The 12,087-nt window shown below is 51.9% G+C and overlaps 1 protein-coding gene across 5 annotated transcripts in view; it reads right to left on the reverse strand.

Annotated features, from left to right (window-relative positions):
* The window catches only part of PALM (paralemmin), a 29,452-nt gene that overhangs the window by 15,628 nt on the left and 1,737 nt on the right, over positions 1–12,087 (reverse strand). For all 5 annotated transcript variants that reach the window (XM_066278145.1, XM_066278141.1, XM_066278165.1 and 2 more), the window contains exon 2: positions 310–361. In XM_066278145.1, the coding sequence (XP_066134242.1) occupies positions 310–361 (52 nt within the window). The remainder of the gene's footprint in view (positions 1–309; positions 362–12,087) is intronic.

The following is a 12,087-nucleotide window of genomic DNA, read 5'->3' on the forward strand; positions in this document are numbered from 1 at the left end:
TTTGGCCATGTGGATTCTGTTTTTTCTGTAAATGGCACCCAGTTGGCCCACTGGCCCCCAACATGCCCCCCAGCCTTGGCATAAGGGCAGGGTTCTACTACACCTGTTTCCCTACTTCAAGGGGGTCTAAGAGCACGAGTGGTCTAAGATTCCACATTCTAAGGACTAAGAATGTCTCTCTGGTTTTTTTCTGTGGGGAAGTGCCAGCAGGTGCTACTGAGTTCACAGGAGCCCTGGGCTGAGTGTAGGGAGCCCCTGAGACCCCAAGTCACCCCACTGTCCACAGTCCAAGGGGCAGGAAGAACTCACTGCAATGGCCTGCAGCCGCTCCTGCTGGAATGTGTTGTCCCCTGCCAGGACCCTGAAGGGGAACAGACAAGTCAAGCCAAGGGTGCAACTCACCCCTACTTTCAGCAGATCCAGTTCAAATCCCCGCCATGCATCTTCCAGCTGGGTGACTGTGGCAAGGGGCCTGGCCTCCCCGAGTTTCCCTTCTGTAAAGTGGGACCCTTCCCTGCTGCCATCAGAGGCAGCACCACCCTCTCCATCCAGCCTTATTACCTCATTAATTCTCCCACCAAATCCTCCCATCATGCCCCCAGGGCAGGACCGAAAGAAGGGAGGGGCGAGACTCTGTCTAATGCCCCAGGAAGGCTTTGGGGAGAGAGCATTGAGGCTGGATGTAAAGGATGCACAGAGGTTCACCAGGAATCAGAGGCTGAAGGGGTTTCAGGATAAGCTGTGTTGCCTCCTTACCCAGCTGGGAGACTGATCAGGCAGCCCCCTCCTCACCCTCCTGCTTATGGAGCATTCTTCAGCCCTAGGGGTGGGGGGTAGATCTGGACCTCTGCCTCAAATCTCAACTGACCCCAGAACCCCTCTGGGAGGCAGGGCCAGCTGGGCACAGTGGTGGTGGCAGGGTCTGAGCGGTGGGAGCCAGAGCACCCCCAGCTGCCCTCTACCCTGCCCAAAGGCCCTTATCTTCACAGGGACTGAAATTACAGACCATTCTTTGATTCTACCCACCCTCCAACATCCCTTGGCCTGGCATCAGGGCCCAGAGCCACCCTGTGGTTTCCAAAGACCTGTGGAGCCCTCTACCCCCTTGGGCCTCAGTTTCTCCACCTGCACAGTTGGAGTAGATACCCAGCTCTAAACCTTCCTGTTATGTCCCTGCTTCCCCTGCCGTTCAGTAGGGAAACGGAGGCTCAAGTCACAGTGTGCTGGGTTCACCCCAGGGCCCACGCTCCGCCCCTACCCCCATCCTGGCGCCCTTGGGGCGATCTATCCTGGGCCACAGTGCCCCATCTGCCTGCCCTACTCAGCTTCAGTTTCCTGGCCTCACTGAGACCTCTGAAGTCATCTGGCTCCCACGCCCCAGCCAGGTTGACCCCATTCAGCTCTTCCCTTCTTGGCGGGTGGCACCCCTACCCCCATGCCTCTTAGGGGCCCAGCAGCACCAGCTGCACCCTTGGCAGCTTCCCTCTCTCCTTCCTCAGGGAGTCTGAGTTCAGGAAAGGCTTCATCCATCTATTCAGCTCACAGGCCCTTCCTGAAGGGCAGGATGAACTAGGTTTCTGAGTCTGCCCCATTGCTCTGTGTGATGCAGACAGGATGCCACACCTGTGTTCCCATGTAGGCCCATCCCTTCACTTCCCACAAAGCACATTTCTTACCCCAGCCCAGGACTCTACCATTACCTACCACCTCCCTGGCCTCTGACAGCCCTCTCTCTACCCTACAATCAGAGGCCTCACCTCAAAAAAATGAATCAGACTCTGTCACTCTCCTGTTCTAAAGTCTCCCTGGCTCCTATCACCCCTTAAGAGAAACCATGAGACTGGCATAGCCCAACCCCCAGCCACTTCTTTGCGCTCGTCCCATCTACTCTCCTTCCTCACTCTGGTCCGGTTAGCAGGACCTCTTGTCTGTGCCTTGATTGCACCAAGGTTGTGCCTATCTCAAGGCCTTCACACTTGCTGTTCCCTATGCTTGGTATGCTCTTCCCATGGCTGAAATCCAAGCCCAGAAAGGGCAATTCCTTGCCCCAAGTCACAAAGCTAGGAAGGGGCAGAACTCAGATTCAAACCACAACTGCCCAGCTCTAGGCCACACACAGACTATCTTTTCCCAGCCCTAATCAGGCCTCCAGAGACCCCTCCAGGAAAGAGATAGCTGCAGGGGGGCATATAGAAGCTGAGATCCCAGTACATGCAGGGCCATGCTGGGCAGAGGGACCAGGCACCACCTAACGCCATGTTTCCACCATGGCAGGCAGGTGGCCATTCAGGCTGGACACAGGAATACAGGGACGGCTGTCAAGTCAGCTCCCCAGGCTGCAAACAAGGCGGCAGTGTCCTGGCTCCAGTGGCCTGTCCTTGCTGGCCAAGCCAGGGCAAGGGAAGGTCAGACGGGCCCAGAAAAAAATTTTAATCCCTTCCCATCCATGTTCCTGTCACAGCCCAAGGGGTGCAGGCTGTGCACCCCCCTCAAAGCCACTCCTCAGGCCTGGGGGCGCGGGAGCCACCCTGCCCCGCCTGGGATGCCGCTGCCTCCTGGTGATGGATGGCGGCAGAGGGAGGCGGTTGTCCTGGCAACCACTCCATCCCCAAGGCAACTTGGAGGCCCGCAAGCCAGCATGGGGCCCACCATGTATCTCCCGCCCCCAGCCCAGCTCTGGGGGGCAGGGGCTTCAGGGCCTGAAGGACTGCCTAGAGAGGGTGGGAGGCAGAGGTAACTGGCTTTACCCTTTCCCTGCTGCTGGGTGTAGTGGAGGTCCTATCTTGGGTCCAGGGATGCCAGCTCAGGGAGGGGCTTCTACCAGGGAAGGGTCTGGGCCCATCCCTGGTGCAAGGTAGCCAAAGTCAAGACAAGATAATGTTCAGCATCATAAACGTAAAAAATAAAAGTAGAACCATGGGAAGAGCCAAGGGAATAATCCCTTCCCCACCGGTCTCCCCACCTTCCAGGCTGGTCTCAGCCCCATTTAACAGGAGAGGAAACTGAGCTGGACAGGTCTGTAAATGACATACTAAGTGTCCATCCTCTTGAAGATCCTGTGAGGTGGAGGGATAACTATACCCTTTTTTTTTTTTTTTTTGTACTTTTCTGAAGTTGGAAACGGGGAGGCAGTCAGACAGACTCCCACATGCACCCAACCAGGATCCACCCGGCACGCCCACCAGGGGGTGATGTTCTGCCCATCTGGGGCGTTGCTCTGCCACAACCAGAGCCATTCTAGCACCTGAGGCAGAGGCCACAGAGCTATCCTCAGCGCCCGGGCCAACTTTGCTCCAATGGAGCCTTGGCTGCAGGAGGGGAAGAGAGAGACAGAGAGGAAGGAGAGGGGGAGGGGTGGAGAAGGAGATGGGTGCTTCTCTTGTGTGCCCTGGCCAGGATTCGAACCTGGGACTCCTGCACGCCAGGCCGACGTTCTACCACTGAGCCAACTGGCCAGGGCCACTATACCCATTTTATCAATGGAAGAAATGAAGCTGCTCAATGGTGACAGTGGGATCTGGGCTCAGACAGGCAGACTCAGGCGCCCAAGGGTCTCTCAGGTCGGGCAAGGGCAGAGGGTGGGTCAGTGGGATGGCTGAAATACTCTGAGGGAAGCAGAGGCCGGATCACGAAAGATCTCACATGCTGGGTGGAGCAGCTCAGTTTTGGCTAAAACACTGGAGGTTTTAGAGCTGCATGGTAGCAGCCCCCATGGGGTCTGACCTAGGATGAAATCTCTGGAGTTTCTAAGCCTCCACTGGCTGCGCTGTGCAATGGGCCATCACTCGCAGCTGCGGGTGGAAGGACACGCCCTCTGCCTAGACGCCCACCCTCAGCACACGCTGGCTCTAGTCCTTGCTCGATTATTTTTATGGCGCTTGAAGCAAATTCTGGGCTCAAGCAGCGATGTGGGCGGCTAAGGACAAGACGAGGGTGTAGACTGCAAGCACGCCACTGTGAGTGTGGCGAGATAATCCCGGCCCCAGGAGATGAGCTAATGGGGCCCAAACCCAACAGGCCCGGCAGAAGCTCCAGCTTTGCAGGGCGTTTATTTTTTAAAGACCCAGAGAGGTTATGCAACCGGCCCAAGGTCACCCAGCGGGCAGGACAGGCGGGGCAGGAGGTGGGTGGGAGAATCGCACTAGTTCTTCCAGAGCGCATGCCTGGGCAGCTCCAGCCAGAATGAGGGGGTCCCAGCCCAGGCAGGCTCAGAGCCCAGCACTGGAACATTCCTGTGTTAATTGAAAGAAAACAGCTGACAACGACCTTGCCATGGGGGGAGGGTGGTGGCAGAGTCACGCGGGGCTGGGAGGTGGGGGAGCCCTGTGGCCCGATGGGCCCCTTCCTTCATTGAAGGGGGGAAGGCCCTATTCCATCCACTGGTTCCCAGCTCCCTGTAGGGATAGCCTTTGTCTCTTCAGCACCTTCCTGCTCCAAACTCTCCACAGTTTGGACACCCTGAAAAAACTTCAGCCTCTCTGCCCTTCATCAGCTCCTCCTGCCTTCCCCTTTTCCTCCTCCACCTCCAGGCTCAGCTCAAACTCAGTGCCCTCTTCAAGCACCTTCCTCGGTCTCCTCCCTCATCCAGTGACTACCAGGACCATGACTGTCATTAGTGAGTTGAACAGCAAGCTTCCCAGAAGGTTCAAGGCAGAGAGACATTATCCTCATGGTAGAGACCAAGGTCAGAGCAGGACACAGACCCAGAGGAGCATAACTTGTTGCCTATTAACCTGGGGCAGGGAGAGAGAGGAGCTGGACCCTGCCCTGGGCCCTGTGACAGGAAGGGCAGTGGAGCATGAACAGAGGCCCTGTAGACAGAGGCCTTATCCAGGGGCCGTGTCTCAAGGCATATCCAGCTGCAGAGACCAGCCCCAAGGACCTATGGTCCCTGTCCACCCCTCACTCTGCTCCAGCCACACTCAAACATCCCAAGCGTTCCCACCCCAGGGCCGTGTCCCCTGCATGCTCTCCTTGCAACCACAGGACTCACTAATTCTCTCAGACCTTTGCTCAGACATCACCTCTTCATTTAGGCCTCTGCTGATCTCCCTATTTAAGTTTCAGCCCCACCAGCCCTGATCCTCAGACAACACCCTGGACCTTATTTTGTTTCTTATTTCCCCATGAGAACAGTAAATGTCTCTTTTTGTCCCTGCCATTTAACCAGCACACAGGACATAGCAAGTACTCAATAAATCTTCAGAAGCAGCCTGACCTGTGGTGGTACAGTGGATAAAGCGTCAACCTGGAAACACTGAGGTTGCCGGTTCAAAACCCTGGGCTTGCCTGGTCAAGGCACACATGGGAGTTGATGCTTCCTGCTCCTCCCCCCTCCCTCCTTCTCTCTCCCCTCTCTATAATGAATAAATAAAATCTTAAAAAAAAAAATCTTCAGAAGCATTTGGGATCTTGCTTCCCAGCAATGTTGTCAGTTAGGTTCAAATAAACTCTTATTAAGTTTCAAAAACAAACAAACAAATAAATAAATGTTCACTGGACAAGCAAGTCAATTAGGGCCTTTCTGTGTTTAGAGGAGGCCCCCACCTAAGGGTTCCCCTCCCTTCATCACATTTTTCCCACCTCCATGGATTCCCATAAGATCACTTGTCTTATGACCACTTCCTTTTTTTTCTTTTTAATGAATCTCTGTCATATTGATCTAAAACAGGGTTTAGGTTCCCCACATCCAACAGAGGACAAGGGACAAACACCAACCACCTTGGAAGTAACTGTATAAATTAATACATAACAGGCCCTGGCCATTTGGCTCAGTGGTAGAGCGTCAGCCTGGCATGCAGGAGTCCTGGGTTCGATTCTCAGCCAGGGCACACAGGAGAAGCACCCGTCTGCTTCTCCACCCCTCCCCCTCTCCTTCCTCTCTGTCTCTCTCTTCCCCTCCCGCAGCCAGGGCTCCATTGGAGCAAGGTTGGCCCGGGCACTGAGGATGGCTCTGCGGCCTCTGCCTCAGGCGCTAGAATGGCTCTGGTTGCAACAGAGCGATTCCCCAGATGGCCAGAGCATCGCCCCTGGTGGGCGTGCCGAGTGGATCCCGGTCAAGCGCATGTGGGAGTCTGTCTGATTGCCTCCCCGTTTCCAAACTTCAGAAAAATACAAAAAAAAAAATTAATACATAACAACCAACATACTCATATTGAGAGAAACCCAATACTCTGGTTTCTCTTCAGATCGTATAAATCTTTCGCCTTTTTTTTTTTTTTAATTTTATTTATTCATTTTAGAGAGGAGAGAGAAAGGGAGAAAGAGAGACAGAGAGGGAGAGAGAGAGGAGAGAGAGACAGAGAGAGAAGGTGGGGAGGAGCTGGAAGCATCAACTCCCATATGTGCCTTGACCTGGCAAGCCTAGGGTTTCGAACCGGCGACCTCAGCATTTCCAGGTCGACACTTTATCCACTGCACCACCACAGGTCAGGCAAATCTTTCGCCTTTTAAAACAACCCAATATTGTCCATCCATACAATGGAATATTACTCAGCCATAAAAAGGAGCCAAGTGCCCTGGCTGGGTGGCTCAGCTGCTTAGAGCATCCTCCCAACAAGCCAAGGTTGTCGGTTTGATCCCCAGTCAGGGAACATGTAAGATTCATCCAACGTAGGCATAAATAAACAGAACAACAAATTGGGGTCTCTCTCTCTCTCTTCTTCTCTCTCTAAAATAAACCAATATAATTTTTAAAAAAGGAGTGAAGCAGTGACACTTGTTACAGGATGGACCTTGAAAACATGATGCTCAGTGAGAGAAGCCAGTCACAAAAGGCCACAGTGTGTGATTCAATCTATGTGAAATGTTCAAAACAGGGAAATCTAGAGACAGTAAGTGGGTTAGTGGTTACCAGGGGCTGGGGAAGGTGATGGGGTGACTGCAGATGGGAAAGGGGCTTGTTTGGGGGATGATGGAATTATAGGTGATGATTATACAACTCTGTGGCTGTACTAAAAACCACTGAATTATACTTTTTAGGTGGGTGGGTTATGTGGTATATGAATAATATCTCAATAAAGCTGGCAAAAATAAATATATACCTTTATATAGCAGAAATACTGACCCCCTCCACCAAGGGCCTGGCCAGGGCTGGAGCTGAGGTCCTGCCCAAATGGCCTTTCCCTGAGACTCTCCATAATCAGAAGGATTTGAACATAAACTGACCATGGCATCACCCGTTCACTCCCTGCAGGGCCCCTGCCAAGCCCCGCCCCTCACTCAGCCTTCATGGCCCCATATCATTGCCCCCCTCACCCTCTCTGCTCACTTAGGCTGGACTCCCAGGCATGGACCTGTCCTACCACCACCTTTTTTCATGCAGTGACTCCCAACCAGCTTGCTCTCATGCTGGTCCTTACCTAGTTTGCCTATCACAAGGCCTCTCAATTTTTGGCCCAATCCAGACTATCCCAGTGATGGGCTCTGATTGTCTCTGAATTCTATTTTTTATTTTTTTTATTTTAGAGAGACGGGGGGGGGGGGGAGGATTCATTTGTTGTCCCACTTAGTTGTGCATTCACTGGTTGCTTCCCCTATGTGCCCTGACTGGGGATTGAACCCACAACCTTGGTATTTCATTATGATACTCTAACTGACTGAGCTAACTGGCCAGGCCTGTCCCTGAATTCTTGCTTGAAAACCTTGGGTAGGAGACAGACATCCCAGTCCAATTTCATACTTCGCAGACACAAGACCTCTCAGCCATCCTATAGTGCATGGAGATCCTTAGCAGCATGGCAAGGATGCCCTCTAGCCTCCCCATGCATCCACAGACTGGGCTGTCTCTCCCTGACTAGTCCAGCCTGGTCCTATGCATTGTTCTGACACCCAAAGCTTTGAACTCAGGTCTATGACCACCCAGACAGGCCCTGCTCCCCTGGCTCTGGCACTTGTCTCTGAGCTGCCCCCACAGGCCCCTTCCAAGCTGAACCATGACATGTTCTTCACTGATCTGGCCCCTCAGCTACCTGAACCCCTTCTGGTGCCTGGCATCAGCTCTCATTTTGCCCCTGCTCAGACATCATCCATGGCTCTCCATGGCTCCAAGCTGGACACTCTAGGCCTGTAAGAACCTAGCCCCGCCTGACCAGGCAGTGGTGCAGTGGATACATCGTTGGACTGGGATGTGGAGGACCCAGGCTCAAGACCCTGAGGTTGCCAGCTTGAGCGCAGGCTCATCTGGTTTGAGCCCAAGGTCGCTGGCTTGAGCAAGGGGTCACTCGGTCTGCTGTAGCCCCCAGGTCAAGGCACATATGAGAAATCAATCAATAAACAACTAAAGAACCGCAATGAAGAATTGATGTTTCTTATCTCTCTCCCTTCCTATCTGTCCCTATCTGTTCCTCTCTCTGACTCTTTCTGCCTCTGCCACAAAAAAAAAAAAAAAAAGAAAAGAAAAAACAAAAAAAAAGAACCTAGCCCCAAGGGCACAAAGAGTGCTCCCTTCTCCCAAAGCTTTCCCACCTCTGGGCCTTTGCACAGGCCACTCTACCAGGTGCTCCCTTGTGCCTGCCGGGTAAATCCTTAAATATCTTTCACAGAAAAGGTCCATGATGGAAAGGACCAGAAAACCTTCCTCCATACCTTGATAAAGACCCTCCAGGGGCTCTCTCAGGCCCTCTGATCCTGTATGGGGCTAGGATGGTCATCAGGGAGCATTTTCTTAAATGAATGGGTGAGACACTTCCTGGGTAGAGGAACGATAGACAGGAACATGGTCCCAGACTTGGAAAGAGGTGATGTGATGTTTCTTTCAGAACACCAACCCATTTCCCAGCATCAAAATCTGAGGCCCTTGCCTGACCTGGCTGGGCTCCCAGGCATGGACTTGTTCTACCATTACCCTTGTCCATGCAGTGACTCCCAACCAGCTTGCTCTCATGCTGGTCCTTACCTAGTCTGCCCACTTCAAGGCCTGGCTTGGGTTCTGCCTCTTGGTTTCCTACCATTGTCATGGTGCAGTGGATAAAGCACTGATCTGGAATGCTGAGGTCGCTGGTTCAAAATCCTAGGCTTGCCTGGTCAAGGCACATATGGGAAACAACTACAAGTTGATGCTTTCTGCTCCTTCTCCCTTTTCTCTCTCTCCCTCTTCTCTCTAAAATCAATAAATGAAATCTTTAAAAACATCTGAGACCCTTGAGGGTGGGCCTTTCATGGGGCTGCAGGTAGTACTTACAAGGTCCAAATCCATATAGCACCAGTCCCTCTTCTAGCTGTGCCCCACCTGGGAGGGGGCTGTGTGAGCTTATGTCTCCATTTATCAAATGCAAAAAGTGAGGCCCAGAAAAGGCAAATAACATGTCCACTCTTGTAAGGAATTAGGACACCCCCTTTCTATGTTCCATTCTCAAATCAGTAGTCACAGAGGGGTCTTTGGGGGGAGAATGCAGGGACAGATGACCCCAGAGCCATGGCCACCAACCAGGTTGAAAACCGATGCCAGTATACCTAGAAACACTGTAGAACAAAGCCTCTGGGACACAGGAAGGTACAAAGATTCCCTACCACCGGCTCATCACCCTCACCCTGGCAGCTAAGAGAAACACCCAGGAAATCCAAGCCCCACCCCTTTTTAGCTGTGTGGCCTTAGGCATGTCGTCACCACTCTGTGCCTCAGTGTCCCCACCTCACAGGATTGCTATAAGGACCAAGAGAATTCACAGAGACAAAGCACTCAGAACAGGACCTGGTATACAGCAAGTGCTCACTAAATGATCTGTAAGAAAACAAATGATGCCAGCACTTCTTGAACCACTTTCTCATGTTCCTACCATCACCTGTTATTATCTGCAAGTTCCTTCCCTTCACTGTTTGAATCAAACCCTCTTGTTTAGAAGGAAACATTTCATTGTTACCAAGACTGAGAAACAAGAAGCCACTGCCACAGAGTAAAAATACCAAAAAACAAATACAATGAAAATAAAAGCTTGTTATTCAATTATCACTAGATACTGTTTCCTTTTCACTGGCTGTGCCTTTCATTAAAAAGGGAAATGACATAGTAAGTGTGAAAGAAACATTAGGGACCCAGTTAGCACCCAAAAGAGACTTCTTGAAGACGGCCAGGCCGGAGGGCAAGAAGGAATCTGGGAAGGTCCTGCCCCAGCTCTGCTCTCCTCCTCCTGTCCCCTGGCTGGAGTCCTGCCCTCACAGGATACAGCTGGGGCATCTGAGAATGGCTGCTCTAAGTTAAAATGCCCTTATTTTACCAGTCAGACCCTAAGGCTCCCAGAGGAGCAGTACCTCACCCTGGCCCACACAGCTAACCCTCCTCAAGGTAGGACTGACATTCAGCTCCCCCCACCAGGAACGTGTCCCTGTTTGGCCACTCCTACCCTGTCCTGTCTTTGCAGCATCAGCAATCTCTCTCTCCGCCTTGGTGATTAGTTACTTTCTACTTTTCAATAAATCCTTAAATGAAAATTTGTTTTAACCTTTAACAAAATTGTCACATTCTTAAATTTAAATTTTTAATTTTTAAAATAGATTTTTGTTTGTTTTAAATAGAGAGAGGAAAGGAAAGGGAGGGAGGGAGGGAGGGAGGGAGGGAGGGAGAGAGAGAGAGAGAGAGAGAGAGAAAGAAACCACGGATTTGTTGTTCTACCCATTTATGCATTCATTGGTTGATTCCTTATATGTACCCTGACTGGGAATCAAACCTACAACCTTAACAATCAGAACAATGCTCCAACCAACTGAGCTACCTGGCCAGATCTTAAATGTATTTTTATTTTTTAAAAACTATTCCTTTTTTAAAATGTTTATTTTAAAAATAAAGTTATTTTAAAACTGGTTTTAGAAAGAGAGGAACATCAATCTGTTCCTGTATGTGTCCTGACTGGGGATTGAACCTACGACCTCTGTGCTTCAGGACAATACTCTCACCAACCAAGCTATCTTATCAGGGCTTAAATTTATTTATTTATTTATTTATTTATTTATATTTTTCCGAAGTTGGAATCGGGGAGGCAGTCAGACAGACTCCCGCATGTGCCCGACCAGGATCCACCCAGCACGCCCACCAGGGGGCGATGCTCTGCCCATCTGGGGCGTTGCTCTGTTGCAACCAGAGCCATTCTAGTGCCTGAGGCAGAGGCCACAGAGCCATCCTCAGCACCCGGGCCAACTTTTGCTCCAATGGAGCCCTGGCTGCAGGAGGGGAAGAGAGAGACAGAGAGGAAGGAGAGGGGGAGGGGTGGAGAAGCAGATGGGCACTTCTCCTGTGTGCCCTGGCCAGGAATCAAACCCGGGACTCCTGCATGCCAGGGCCTAAATTTATTTTTAAAAGAAACTTTCCAGCACCATTGTAAGTCACAACCATCTCCCATGACTCTGATGGCAAAATCCATGGAAACGGAATGAGGTGAGTGGTTTGTTCTAACAGCTCTTGCCTCTGTGCCGGGAGCCTGCTCTGCCCTCATGGAAAAGAATGATGATTGAGGGGCAGGTGTTCCAGTCAGGGCAGCACCATATGGAGTCTCTCCCCACCACCATTAACCCAAGCACTGGAAAGGGAGGCTTTCTCTCATGGCTATTCCAGACAGGTAATGCCAAGTCCCTTCCCACATCTGTTCCCAGAAAAGTCAGTGATCCACCTAAGGGGAGGCCATGGCACCATATCTAACCTGTGACCAAGAAGGTACAGGACAATTGTGCTGTGTGACCCTGGGGCAGTGCTGCCCCTCCCTGTGCTCTAGTATCTACCCTGAGAAAGAAAGGGGTGGTGGAAAAGGAAGCAATTAGGTCCAACCCAAATATCCCCTCATTCCTCTGCTCTGGATGGGCATTTTCCTAGATTTTCAGCCCTCATCCCCTGAGGCAGCCCCCTGCCCAAGGCCACACTCTGCCTAGTGTCTGCTGTCAGGAGCCCAGAGGCTCCTCTTGGGCCCAGAGAACAGAACAGATAAACAAGTGGGGGATCACAGTGCAGACAAGTCTGGGCCCTGGCTCCCCTGAGCCCCTGGCTGGGCTCCCAGGGCGGGTTGGGGAGCAGCTAGGCTTTTGTCTGGGTTTTCAAAAGCAGAGGACACTGGGTGTCGCATTCCAGAGAGGGCAGAGGGTGGGGGCTCCCACCCAGCTGAG

This window comes from Saccopteryx bilineata, chromosome 1, assembly GCF_036850765.1.
Source record: "Saccopteryx bilineata isolate mSacBil1 chromosome 1, mSacBil1_pri_phased_curated, whole genome shotgun sequence".
Taxonomy (NCBI): Eukaryota; Metazoa; Chordata; class Mammalia; order Chiroptera; family Emballonuridae; genus Saccopteryx; species Saccopteryx bilineata.